Source organism: Nasonia vitripennis, chromosome 3, assembly GCF_009193385.2.
Source record: "Nasonia vitripennis strain AsymCx chromosome 3, Nvit_psr_1.1, whole genome shotgun sequence".
NCBI classification, from domain to species: Eukaryota; Metazoa; Arthropoda; class Insecta; order Hymenoptera; family Pteromalidae; genus Nasonia; species Nasonia vitripennis.
Genome location: NC_045759.1, coordinates 22,270,649 through 22,285,059, shown reverse-complemented (window position 1 = coordinate 22,285,059; position 14,411 = coordinate 22,270,649). Strand labels below are relative to the sequence as shown.

The window sequence follows — 14,411 nt, the reverse complement described above, 5'->3', positions numbered from 1 at the left end:
GGATTTAACTCTTTCGCCGGCTCTCCCTCGCGCTGCGTCTTCCACTATACTGCTGTATATATACGTGCGTGACTCTTTCTCTCACTCTCTCTCTCTCTCTCTCTCGCGAGCTTTAATTAAGGCGAGTTGGAGTAGCCGTACACAAAACCGATCCTCGGCGTGTCTCTGCCTCCTCGAGATAAGAGCATTAGAATCCAGCGGTATACTCTCTGTCTGTCTGCGCATTTTGGTTTGGATTTTCCAAAAGCGTCTTTTTGTTTCGATACACTCGCTATACACACTAGCAACAACAGCAGCAGCATAGCAGCGAGGATTTACAAGCTGCTGACTTTTCTTGCGTAAATTGTAAAACCGCATTCAGCGCACTCGCGGCGAACTTTCAATTTCATTATGATATAGCAGCAGTGGCTGTACATACCGGCGTTAAATCATTCGGCTGTTCACCAGATCGGAATTTTGGAACGCACAAACGGGTATAGGAGACGAGCTTAAAATTCAAAAACACACAGAGCGATACATTTTCCAAAACATCGACACACAGAGACACACTATGGCTACTGTACGCGATGAATTACAAATTTTCTTCCCCGCGCGCCACACGGCGGTAAAATATAAATCGATCCGCGCGTCCGTGCAGCGGTCGCTGAAGTGGGTCAAAGAAAAATCACGTTTTAACAGCCGTTTCTTTTTTCAAAGCCAGAAGCGCGCGCGCGCGCGTGTCCCTAGAATCGCCATTAGAGCGGAAAGACGAAACAAAGCTCGCAGTAGTGTGTGTGTGTGCGCTTGTGTACTACAGGGGGGGGGGGGATTTATTGCGCTCGCGAGCGTTTTTGGAAATTGAATCTCTCTCTCTCTCTCTCTCTCTCTCGAGCGATCGATTACCGGTCAAACGCAAACATTAGCGCATTAATCCGCTCTCGCTCGCAATCACCTTTCATTAAACATTCGCGCGGCGGCTAATTTAGCGCGAAATTGCAGGGCCGCGCTCGAGGATAATAATTGACTTTGGCGAGAGAGATAGTAGGAGGGAAAACGCCCCCTTCGCGAGTCGCCGACAAAGTCAAGTTTCCGCGAGCCACATGTATACACACACGCGTCGCAAACATCGGTAGCGACGCGCGACGTTGTACAGTCCGATTCTCGCTCGAAACATGCAGATGAAGCTATATCGATGCGGAACAGGCCGAGAGAGAAATGAGCGTCGGTAGTGGCCAGCACCGGCGGTAAACTGCTCTACACTTGCTAACAGCGTTGAAATTCGAGCGGGCCAGCTGCATTATTCAAGTAAATAATCCATTTATCACCGGCCGGCCGCTGCTGCTGTACGCTTTTTCCGCCAGCATCACCGCACGTATAAGCCGGTCCGCTTAATTTCCAAAGCCTTTACAGCTGGGCCGTGTACACCTCGGCGGGCGCTAATGATCTACCGATTAGGCGCTTGTGACGTTTTTCACGCTTTTTCGGAGCCGTAAGTAGGAAGGATTAAAGCCGAGGCTTTTTGAACTTTCCGCTCGGTAATTTTCGATCGCTGATTCTAAAAAGATTCTCGAGAGCTTCTGATCGAATTATTTATCGATCCCCCTGATAAGAGCTGTAGCGCGCTTGCCAAGGGGCATATAAAACAGATTGACTTATTGCTCTTTCATGCGAGAGACTCGTTTTCGGCCCGCCAACTTGTTTACCGGGAGATAGGTAGAATTTGGCCAATACACCAGCGCGACCGATTACAAACATCCCGATTCGCTAATAACGTCGCGAAAAGCTCGACGCGTACTCGCGAGGAATAATTCAGCGGATCGAATTATTCATCGATATCTCGTAGATCTTAAGCCATTCTCTCGGAATGTAGGAATTTTTAGGCCGCCGGCGCGCATATAAAGCGGATTGACTTATCGCTTTTCCACGTGACACGCGCCTCCCCTTGTGCGGAACCTAGATCACGCGTACGGGTATGTAAAGGGTGAGCAGTGTGCATTATTATACACTCGCGCGAAAATCAAGACACATCGATTTTTTCGGCGCTGGTGCAACGTATTTCTCTCTCAAAGGGAGAGGGAGCGATAAAAGCCAGGGAATTACAGGCACTCGTCGAAATGACGTCGGGGAGAGAGAGCCATGTGCTTCGTCGTGCCTGGCTGCTCCTCTGACGAAGGCGACGAGGCAGGACTGTCGTCCTGGCACTCGCACACACGAGGGAAAACGAGCTCTCTCTCTCTCTCTCTCTCTCCTGAAAAGTGTCTGCTCCGCGAGAGAGAGAGAGAGAGAGAGAGACGGAGGTAGAGAGACCTCCATGTATATAGCTATAGCTAGGGGCTGTGGCCGCTCGCGGAGCTGGATTGGTCGAAGGGGTGCGCGCGCTCGTTGTCGGGGAGGTCTGGAGAGCAGCAGCGATGCCAAGCGGGACTAGTCGAAACTAGGGGTAAGCCCTCTCTCTCTCTCTCTCTCTCTCTCTCGTTCGCTCACGCATGTACAGAGTCGCGCGGGCTGGCTCACTCTGCGGCTCCCGCCGCTCGGGAGCAGACACGCGGGAGGCCGACATATAACATATAACAACACCACCGTCACATCACCTCCTTGTCTCTATACAACTCTTTCTTTCTCTATTTCTCTCTTTCTCTCTCTCTCTCTCTCTCTCACTGTAATCCTCGTTCTTCTCTATGTATTTGTACATCCGCTGTGTGTATCTGTAACTGCATCACACCCACACACCCACATACAAACACACACCAACACTGTCTGTCTGTCTGTCTGTCTCTCTCTCTCTCTCTGTCTTGCCTGCTGCCTGTCTTTCTGTCTGTTGTATGTATATCTGTCTTACTGTTGTCGCTGTAAACGAAGAGGATCAAGCCCCCAAGAGGACAGCGAAGAATTGAGAGAATCGCTCAGGTACATATAGCAAGAAGAGGAGACAGCGCGAGTGACGGAAGGAAGAATCACGTGCTTGAATAACAGAGTGAAAAAAGATCGCTGTGCTGCGAATATTATCAGGAGGTGCTCCGCGAGCCTATCGACTATCTTCTCTTCACGACGAAGCCTCAGGTGGAATCAGCGACGGCCGCGGAGGTGCCTGCCGCAACGGCGCCACGCTCCAGGAGGTCGCCCCGTCGTGCAGCTGCAGCAGCTTGCACCACGTGGCCATCAGCTCGCGGTGGCGGCGATGTGCCTCAGCCGCGACTCCGTACAATACAGCACCATCACAAGCAGCAGCTGCAGCAGCAGACGGAGCCGCCGCGCGGCGTCAGCGAGTTCTTCAGGCTGGCGAGGAGACGACCGCGACGCGTCGTCGTCAGGGATGAGCCTGGTACGGACAGATAGCCAGAGCTGCAGCAGGAAGCCGATACAGAGGAGGAAGACGTGCTGCACGTGCTGCTGATGCGCGGACGCGGCTGCAACAAACTCGTCGTTATCGGTGGCGAACAGAGCAACAACAGTACCATGGCCGGATACAACCAGCAGCAGCATCCCCAGCAGAGGGTCGTCTACCACGCGACTTACCCGACGCCACTCGCACCAAGTGAGACTTGCTCGAGCGCACGCACGACATGCAGTAGTGTACTACGATTTTTTCTCTTTTCATTCTCTCTTTACTCTCTTTACTATCTCTCTCTCTCTCTCTCTCTCTCTATTTTTCTCTCTTCTCCGCTTCTTAGAACGTAAACACACACACACACGCACGACACGGTGCCCCATTAGGCGTACACGGCGCTGGAGATGTGCGTCAGTGAGACGACTTGTACGCCACGAGCTTTTCATTTACACAGACACACACCTATACACACAGCTTTTAGTTCGCAGCTATACACATGCGCTATAAACCACCTTGGCTTTTGATTGATGATCGAGCTCCTTTCGAGCCGACCATTAGTTTCAATAGACGCAGCGCGTCGGATGCAGCTTCGCTGAGGGATTTACACATTTATCGGCTGTGATGCTCTCTCTCTCTCTCTCTCTCTCTCTCTCTCTCTCTCTCTCTCTCTCTCTCCTATATTAGCTCTCTTCTCTCCTTACGAGATTCGCTTTTCATTAGCTCTCAGCTTTCCAGCAGCGCTTGTAGAAAGAATAAAAAGGCGCGCTCATTAGCCTCTTGCGAGAAATCCGCGCGACAGCCTCTAATTCGAGGGCGGAAAGCGATTAACGATCTATATGCGTGTGTGTGTGTGTGTGTGTGCAAAAACCCCACCCCGATCGAAAATTACACACAGCGAGGGGGGCAAAGGTAGCCGAGAGAGCGCACGCAAGTAACTCGCGCGCGGAATGTGTGCCAGCTCCGCGCGTGTGCTATGTAGTACTAGAAGGCGACATGCATCGTCACATAGGCTTATACAGCCGTATATAAAAGGCTCCCTCTCGCGCCTTATATACTTTCCGTGTCTCAAGCTCGTTATACACACATACATACACACACACACTATGTGCACTGCAAGCTTCGGCGGAATCTCTTGGCCGAGGGCCTATGGTCTTCTTTCACTTTTATCGTCGTCCAAGCGTGCGGCTCTTTCATTATGCGCGTCGTCGATTCCTGACGTATATGCAAATCTTCGAGGCTCTGGTGCCGCCGCTCTGCTTTGTTTCGGTCATTTGAATTGATAATGCGTCTCGCGCGAGTGTTTACGGTCGAGACTCGCTGTGCGGGGAGCTTTTCCCTTCCTCTCTTTTTTCGGAAAGGGAGAGAGCTGAGAGAAGGAAGCGTAGCTTTTTCGCTGCTGGCTTTTATCGTGCTCGGAATGTTGGTCAATGGATTCGCCGTATCGGATTCTTGTTTACTTCTCTAATTAAGCCTCTCGGCTTTTTGCGCTCGTCCGCGATTTAATCGTGATAAATGGCCCTTATATATACCTGATGGAGATAATTGCAATCGATATACGCCCTGCGCGATTATGCGTTTGAAAAAGTCACGATCGCATTATTATAACGACGCTGCAAACTTCCGTCATTATGGAACAGGGTCTTCTTTCCGCGGCGGCATTACAATAATATAAGGAAGCGGGACTTGGAAAACTCTCGCTTATTAATCCGAGCGTTGTCTCTTCCTCTCTCTCTCTCTCTGTATAGCTGGACGTATTTCAAACTTTATTCGCGGCATTGTTTTTTCTGCTTTTTGTTTATCTCCACGGGAGTTAGAGAGAGAGAGAGAGAGAGAGAGAGAGAAAGAGAGAAAGAGATACGGAAACGTCAGTCGCGAAACTCGACAATTGGTTCAAGGTTCCGTAGTCCGACGTTTCCGAATGCATTATACTTTTGTATACGTACGTACTTCCCACACACATGCACACACACTCGGAAATATGAAACGACTCGCTGAATTCGAAACGAAGTTCGCATGTGCACACACGAGTGAATAAGATAATGCGAATGAAAGGAATCACTTTAAAAGTCCTGTTTACATGAATTGCTTTTTATCTATAGAGGCGCGCACATGCATGCCACATTATAGTCGCAGATTTAATAAGACGCAGCTCTAGATCTTCTTGCCTTGAATATGCGGAAAAATCGAGTTATACAAACGCAAGTGGGACGCTTTGAATTTTAATATTTTCTTAGCCTACTGCGTTTCTAAATAATCGCGCGAGTACAATGCAGTCCTGAGAGTTATTTCCTCACGGTAATACCGCGAAAGCTTTTAGAATATATTCCAGCCGCACGACGATCCTCCGCGAAAAAATCCCCCTTTCGCGGGTAATTCTGCTTTATCACCGTAGAGATCAGCTATATAAGGAAAAAAAAGAACATCATAATTATGCAACGACGCTATACAAAAATACTCAAAACGATATAGATACGCAAAAAAAAGGCAAAGAAGCCCGTTTCTAAGTGGCCTTCCTTTTCTTCTGTTCCATGAAATGCATTCAGATGGAGATCCGATCAAGCTGCCGGAGAATTTGGAGACTTTGCCTCGCGCGGAGCATTTCCCCACGCAGAGGCATCGATGGAATACCAACGAGGTAAGTGACCGGCGATGTACTTTTCCAAATGATTCTCGAGAACGAACACATACACGAGCTGTAAATCACGCCGCTCTCGGGTGAAGAAAAACGAGGGATTTAAAAAATCAAATCGGCACGTAAATATGCTCGCGATAAAGCCGCACGTGTGCGTGATGCAGAGTCGAGAGGTGTGTGTTATATGAAAAAGCATTCCTCTAAGCAAATATAATCTCCGAACTATCACTGAAAATTAGCTGGATTTTCTCGTGGCGACGACGAGAGTATAATCGCCGTCGCAGGTCAATACACGTGTTTCAGAATAAGTACACGTAATTCCGTCTCAACATGCGATACGAAAATTTTCTTACGAACGCTTGCGCGCGAGAAAGAGAGAATATAGGTCGTTGCAAAACAATCGCTCGCTCGCGTTTAACGGTTCTCGATGCCTCTGCTCGTAATTAAAATGAAGAAAAAAGGAAGCCGAGCCAAGAGCGCAGAATGAAAGGCAATTTCGGCTCCGCGGCGCTAGAAGCGAAAGAGAGTACAGAGTCGGTGTATCGCGCGCTTTTTAATTTGTAAACATATGCGAAGCTCTAAGCGGCTTTTTATAGCGAGCTGGCATGAATATATTTACGGAGTATTTTCGGCGGGGGGGGGAGGGGGGGGGAGCTCGGTTAACACACGGACGCTGCAGCAGCACACAGATGGTATCGCGCAGTTCGCGGTCGAGCCGCTCTGTACAGTTCCTCTTTTTAGCCTCTGCTCTCTGCTCTCGTATAATAGCCGAGCGGCTGCTGCGCTACAGAAGAACGCTTTCGGAGTTTCGAAGCTGAAGATACTATACTAGCTGCGGTGGCTTGTAACTCATCGCAGAGCCCGATATGCGTAAGTCTCGTCGTTGTAATGTGTAATCGAAGCACGCACTTTCGCAAAGTAGAAAAAAAAACGAGAGAGGAAAGAAGCCCTCGGTATTAGCCATCGAAATCCTATAGTAATTTCCAGCATCGGGAGGGCCGATAAGACTGCGCGCTTTGAAATCGAAAAAAAAAAAAAAGAGTGAGAGGGACGTGCAGTTTTCCGCCGCGCGAGCAGCACGTGCGCAGCTGTGTCTGCCGCCGCGGGGATGGTGGTAGTGGTGCACCGTCACCGATGCCGCGCGCACACGTCCGCTGCTGCTGCTGCTCTGACCCCGCTTGGCCTCCGATCAATAGCTGGAGCGCTCGCGCGCTCGGCGGAATTCTGTGCGCGAGGAACGTCGCCGGGAAAGGCTGTAGCGCCGGAATAATTGGAGAAGGAGTGAGAGAAAGGCTCGGGAAACAATGCACTCGAGGAGGAAGGAGGTGTGTAATTGGAAAAAGCTCTGGTGATGAGAATTCGCGAGAAGAAACGCCGGCGAGATTATGCGTGTGGTTAGCTGATAATGGATACAGTTCTGTAATTTCGGCACGACAAATCGGCAAAGTTCGATGATGCGACTCGTCACGCAGAGCTGGGAAACTCCGAGTAGGATAATTCGAGCCGTGTGCGCTCGTGGGGCTCTATTAATACGTAGAGAGGGAGTATAAGTCACCCGATCTCTCCTCTGTACTTTTTTTTTACGAGAGATCCTCGTGTCGCGACGCCGTTTATACCTCGTTAAACAGCTGTTTAGCCCCGCGCGAGCGAGCGGGTGTAATTCGCGTCGTAACGAAAATTAGCTTTTCGAACTTTCGGCTCTATACACGGACACTTCGTGCGCGCTTATCTTGATGAGCCGATTTTTTCGCTCTTTCGCGGCGAAACTCGGCTAAGGGGATTTCACGATGCACAATATTTCGCTAGAAATTCGAAGGAGCGAGGAAAGAACGTTCCTGGTGAAAATGGAATCTGGAGAATCACGTGCTAAGCGGCGTATACACAACGGCGACACCCGCCCACAGTCTCTCGATTTTCCCCTCCGGCGCGTGTAAAATTAATGAGCTTTTGTGGCTTTGGGCCGAGAGAGAGAGAGAGAGAGAGAGAGAGAGAGAAGTGAAAGCCGTCGTCGTCGTCGACTCTTCGTCGCCGGAAGTAGACCAAGAGATGCCCGACGATATATACACATACTCTATATAGTGTGTAAACACGTGTGAGACTGAATAGCCGCTTTCTTCGAGAAGCTGCTTCTTCTTCTTCTCTTTTTTTGCTCGGCGATCTTCGCGCTGAGCACACATTGTTCGGCAAAGAGGCTTTTTTTCGAAATAATTTCGTTTCCCTCCCACGCACGCTTCGCTATTTCCAGAGTGCGACGTGTCCCTCGAATCGACGTCTTTTATCCGTTTGTTTTTTCGCGCAGTGTACACACAAATCCTCTCTAATTGGAAACGAGCTGTGTGAGTGTAGAAAAAGCGAGAGGAATTTCCCGCTACGCGTGTCGCGCTTTTTCAAAGCATACCAGTAGAAGGTTCATACTCTCCGGTAGATTAAAAATCAGATAGAGCTCAACCCGATTGCTTAATGAGGTCGAAGCAGCTGCGCCGTCGGATAGGGATGCAGCTGATCACCGTGTCAAGATCACGTTTTGCCTCTAGCCCCTCTCTATGTTTGACAAGGATAATTACCCTCCCCCTTTATCGGCTTACTGTCTTATAGAAGCTCGTTGTTTCGAACGCACAGTATAAATTATACGAAGAAAAATGGAATACGTGCATGGCCTTGCGCGCGAAGAATGGAAAATTCATCCACTCGATCTTTCTCTCTCGCGGCTGCTGGGCGAGATGAGAACGTGCGACGCTTGTGTAAAAATCCTCCTCAAATTTCATTTTGATACCTCGCTCCGCAAGATCTATGACAGTTCATACCTACTTCAACGCCGGCTCTCTCTCTCTCTCTCTCTCTCTCTCTCTCTCTCTGATATAAACAAAATTCAAAGACTTTTTAAGTGCGATAAATCACACGCGGGAGAGAGAAGGAGCGGAGAAATAATTTTCAAGAATTTTTGGCACCGGCCGCTCTCTCTTTCTCTCTCGGGGTGGCTCAGCAGAATCCCGAGACTTTAAGAGCTCGCGTCAAGTCCGAAATCCGTCAGAGTCGAGCGCGTAGTCTTATTCCGCGAGCTGCACGAGTGCGCGCTTGATCTTGTTTTCTCAGAGTCTTATCGCTCACGAGCCTCCACCGTAAATCGTGTCGGGCTCTTCAGCGCCATTTTTCTCCAGAGTCAGAGCTCGCTGCGTCTAGGTATACCTACGTATAGTCGCGAGCTTTTTCTTCGCTCTCTCACACATGTTCGCGATGGTGAGAGCGAGAGCAAGTTTGGAGCGTCGGGCCAAAGTACGTCTCTCTCTCTCTCTCTCTCTCTCTCTCTCTCTCTCTCCGTGCTGTGCTCCATTAGCGAGATCCTTTTTGCCGCCGCCTGAGCTTTTTGCGCGTAGCGTATGTACAGTCGCGGATGGACACCCTTGTTTCCAGAATTTCGGGCTTTTAATTCTCATATACCAGAGAGAGAAAGAGGGCTGAGGATTTTTACGAGGTGCGCGAGCGAGCTTGGTTGCGAAGTTGCGCGTTAGTGCGATTTTTTATTAAAAAACTGTTGTGGCTCTGATTCGAGCTGTAAAACAAAGCAGTTTCAGAATCGTCGAATGTCCCCACCGACGACTCATTAAAAACGTCGCTCTCTTTCCGTCCCACAGGCGACGCGTAAATATCAATTACGCTAACGAAGTGACATTAAAAAAAAAAAACGAGAGAGACGGAAAAAATGCTGAAAAAAGCGAGAGAGAAGAGAGTGTCAAGGGTCGACGATTGTCGAAATTCATCAGGCGTGCAAGCGCACGGTCGGCTGACCGTTTGAAAAATAACGCTGTCAACTGACGAATTGACGCCTCGCCGAGCGCGCCGCGTTATTCACGCTTTAGCGTATCTCTGCGCACTTTATATCCGGTGTCTCATTAATCCGAATTCGCGGCTCTATTCCTTTTTTGCATCGAAGCTTCCCTTTTGACGATATTATACGGACTCTGATCGGCCGTGCCTTAATCGCCCTTGTGGAATTTAACACACGGACGAGGTTTAGTATAGGGGGAGGGACAAATCCAATTTGCATCCTATATAACCCGTACACGTGTGTATAAGCGCGTGGGAGCGGCGATGATCCGGCGAAAAGGATCCGGCGATGTGCAGTCGGACGAGTAGTCTCTTTTCTTTACAACGATTTCCATGAATTCTTCTCCGCGTACTTGTCTTTTTTTTCACTCACTTTCTCGCGATCGATTCGCTTTTAAATTGCGCTATTTCATTTTACCGGCTTCGATTAGACGTACGCAATTCTCTCATCGACGCCAAATCATTCTCCAGAACAGTGTCGACAGAGAATAAGGGAGTAGCGGAAGAAAATATCGTTATAGTCTTCGTAAATTCGCTATACGCAGTAGCTTTATGAAATTTACATTGGCTGAAAACCAAGCGGCCGCGCGAGTGCGTTTGCCAAAAAGGGGCAGCGGTTATGTGTACGCGCGCGTTTTTAAAATCTAATCTATATTTATGTACGCGTATATCTTTTATTTCCTTATATATTTCGCTGATTGAATAAACTTGGCGCGTATAATGCATATGCAGGAGAGACGCGACGCTTTGGCCGCGGTAGAGATTACTGTCTTAGAGTCGCGCGGTGGCGAAGAAGCTGTTTTGAAATTAAATATTTATACTTGTTATGAATTCTGTAATACCTCTCTTTCTCTCTCGCGGCATTTACTTTGGCGAGCGGGTCGATTATGCACACGTGCTTTACTTTTTTGCTCCGAGACCGAGGAGAGTCGTCGAGTGGTATAATAAAATGGCTGCGCGCACACCATATCTCGTGTTAGCAAGTCGTAATAATTAAAAATGTGTGCGTGTGTGTAGTATGATACGATATACTTTAAATAGATTAGCCAATTATCCTCGGTATACACGGGGATGTATAAATCGTCCTCCGGCTGTTATATCTCTTTTCGGATATAATCGTAGAAAAATTAAACATCTTTCACAGAGTTCGTGTCTTCCTAAATACGACATAACAGTAAACTGCAGACGACCGGCGCACTTGTGCAATCGGACAAAATCGAATCGCAGAGCAGAGAGCCGTTACTCAAAAACACTCGTCGCGTCGAACAAAACCGACCCGCAGACCAGCAGCGCCGCGCAGCTGCATCGATCGCCGGGCGACAAAGCGACAGCTAATTGTGCATCGTTAGGTTCATTATCATCGGCCGAAAATCGAGCCTCTCTCCGCTCTGTCCGGTCCCAGTATAACAGCAGAAGCAGAGCAGCAGCAGTAGTAGCGCCACCAGTAGTGCACAAAGCGAGCGATATCGATTCCCGGCAATTTCCGCCGCCCCCATATTCCCCGCTTAATTGGCCCCCGCTTCTCTCTCTCTCCCAGTGTATGCGCTTGCGGAGCTCTTATCGCGTCCTTATGTAAGCGTGTGAGCTAGAAGGGGACAGATTTATCGGGCTCTTCGCCGTCAGGAAGCGTTTCCGCCGGCTCGTTTTATGCCGCGCGCTCGCGAGAGAGAAAGCATTGAAATATCGCTGTATCGGGACACACGAGCTGCGAGGCGCTCCATTGAGGAGTCTGGTGTGTTCCGCGCACAAAGGCTGCAGCGCCGGGAAATTGGCTAATTTTTTCAAGATGCTCTACACACGCTATATAAGCCGAGATGCATCGCGCATTGTTCTTTAAATTATTTCGCGAGGGCTGCGCACACAGGCCGAGATTTATTGCCTTGGCTCTGCTCTTTTATCCGCTTCGGTCATCGTCTTGGCCGCTACTTCGTTCTTTTTTTTTCCTCTTCCAAGCTGGCCTCCTTCTTCAGGTTTTATTGGCGACGACGCGCGGGGGAGACACTTTAGCGGCGGATCTAAGGCTGCGGGGATTTTTTGACGAATGGCCGCTACACGAGAAAGAGCGATTGCGATCTGCTCCGCTCTCGGGCTTTGGGCTTAAACTTTGATGTATCGGAGAGCCGGTTTTATTCGACCTCGAGCAGCGTTACTCGCCGTGAGAAAGAGAGAAAAAAGAGGAAGCCTCGAGATCGAGCGAAGGTGTGAAAAATTAAGGCTTATTCACACTTTATTTTCCATCCGTAACCGCAGCCGGAGAGAGAGAGAGAGAGAGAGAGAAGGAGGGTGGGAAGTGTAAAACTAGATCAATTTTTCCTGAGCCATAAAAGGGGTTTCATATGTTCTGGCCGCGAACTCTATCAACGAGTCCCCCGAGCTTTCCCTGACTTACGATCGTCTCCCCCTGGAAACTTCATTTTCTCTGCGGCGAACTCGGCGGGAAAAAGGAAGGAAAGTCGAAGAAAATTGGAAACGCCGAATTATCATATCCCCTTATTAGATTCTCATGTGACTGTAATATTTCCACACTTTGATAAACGCGGCTCGATGTACTTCTCTTATTTTTTCTCGAAAGGAAAATCCATTTCCCCGACGTGCGCCATTGCGGTGCAGAATAAAACTCGCCAGTGTTTCATTCGATGTTCGATATATCTCACTGCTACCGCTGAATGAATTTCTCGACCGTGAATAGCCATCGGTCAGTGTTATCTCGTCGAGTCGTATTTTCGACTTTCATATCGACATTAGCTCGTCGTTGGGTTACACAATATCACGCGGGAAAACTATCTCCCTCTGCCTGTGCTGCTTCGACGTTTTATTCGAATTCGAGTGAATACCGCGTATCGATAGCGTAGAAAAATTGCGCGAGGGATTAAAAAAAAAAAACTTTTCGCTCCATCGTATTAACGCCTTTTCGCGTAAAATAAGTGACATACCATAATATAATCGGACAATTCAGTTTAATACGCGCGGCTATTAAAATTTTTATCGGCCGCGGCGTACCCGCGGTAAACAACGCGCTTTATATTAATATTCATCGATTTCGCGTAAATATTGTATAGATTACAATGTTAACCGAAATTTTCGGAATACCCGGCGGCTCGCGTTTTAATATTCATGTCAGAGGTCAATATTCGCTCTCTCGGCTTTGTATTAAACAAAGCGGAATGTTCCCTCCGCCAGTAGTCGAGCCCGAGTTCGGTCAGACGAGCGTATACATATACTTTTCTCTAATCGGTTCACGGATAATCTTCTCGCGCCGTCGATTTGATCACTGTGAAATCTGAAAAAAATCAACGCGATCGTATCTGGGTCACCCTCTGAATTAAAATCAACTTAACCTATCGCGGTCGCTGTGAAATCCATATATATAGCCGACGGATCCGCAGGTGTAAAAGGCAGTTCTCGCATTCGGCTAAACGTAGCCGAGATCACAGGCCGGCTTCATAAGGCTCATGAAAAATACTCCACTTTTTCCTCTCTCCCTCGAGCTAGTCGAGACTGCGTAATTAGGGCCGCTGCGAGCGTGTGTGTGTGCATACACACACACACACTGTGTAACCGACGAAACTGGGCCAGCCGCATCGAAATAATGAAAAGGGAAGGTTTATTCCGCTCTCTCTCTCGAAAAAAAACGGTGCGGCGTCTCCCTCACTGGCTCGAACGAAAGAATTCCATTCGGAAATTCTTCACCCGCTTCGGATATATACATTTTTTAGGCAGCCTATACTCGCCAGCAGCAGCAGCAGCAGCAGCGAATTTTGCGGTTCCCCGCTCTAAACACGCTCCTTTGTTTTTTTCCACCTCCCTCGGCGCGATATATTATTCGACGCGTTTATAATTGAAATTCGCCCCTCCGCGAAGGTATTTTTCGCTCGCTGTGGAAATTCTCTTCCGGAAGCACACACGCAGAGCCATTCCGCTGTTTACGATCCCGGTGGTTTCGAACTATCTGCGCGCCGCGAAAAATATTTGTTCTCTCTCTCTGCTACTACTTCGATCGCGGGCAGTACATTACGCCGAGCGACGGGTTTAATTGAAAAATCCGAAAGTTCTAGTCATTCGAGCCAGCGGAGAAAAACAGTCGGTGCTGTATGAAGGACAAGGTCTGTCAAAGTTTCCGAACTCGAGATATCTGCAGTTTTTTGAGGGCGCGTCACACACACACACATATCACTCTCTCTGATAACTGTCAGCTGTCGGCTTCTTTAATCCGAGTGTCTTCGCAGTTTTATCGTTTCGCGTGCAGCTCGTAAAAATTACGCGATCGTAGCGAAGTTTCAATTTTCAGCCCACGAGTCCTAGCTTTTGATAACACTCGTGCCGCGCGCGGGACGTCTGATTGTTTCACGTAAACGCGCCGGCGCGCGTACCTGGCCAAATCGTCCCACTACTTCGCAGATCGGCGCTAATTGTAACAAATCGCGAGATCCCATTTACGCCCTGAGATAGCGCGAGAGTATAGGTATAGGCGTATACGTATAGAGAACCTAGAGCGGATGGAAATGCACTTTGCGTGTAAACTACTCGCACTTGCGCACATAAGGAGCGTAGGAAGCTATAAGGGCGGATTTACCGATTTCCCGAAGCCCCGCGCGTAAATCAGCGCCCGGGACACATCACTTCCGGTTCACGCTCGGGACGTAGAGA

The 14,411-nt window shown here is 48.9% G+C and overlaps 1 protein-coding gene across 7 annotated transcripts in view; it reads left to right on the top strand.

Annotated features, from left to right (window-relative positions):
• LOC100120371 (calmodulin-binding transcription activator 2) overlaps positions 1-14,411 on the top strand; it is a 52,778-nt gene that overhangs the window by 21,639 nt on the left and 16,728 nt on the right. For 6 of the 7 annotated variants that reach the window (XM_031927478.2, XM_016983716.3, XM_031927481.2 and 3 more), the window contains exon 4: positions 5,851-5,942. In XM_031927478.2, the coding sequence (XP_031783338.1) occupies positions 5,851-5,942 (92 nt within the window). Of the gene's footprint in view, positions 1-2,474; positions 3,515-5,850; positions 5,943-14,411 lie in introns of those variants that run through there. The other variant, XM_016983719.3, reaches the window with a different exon arrangement.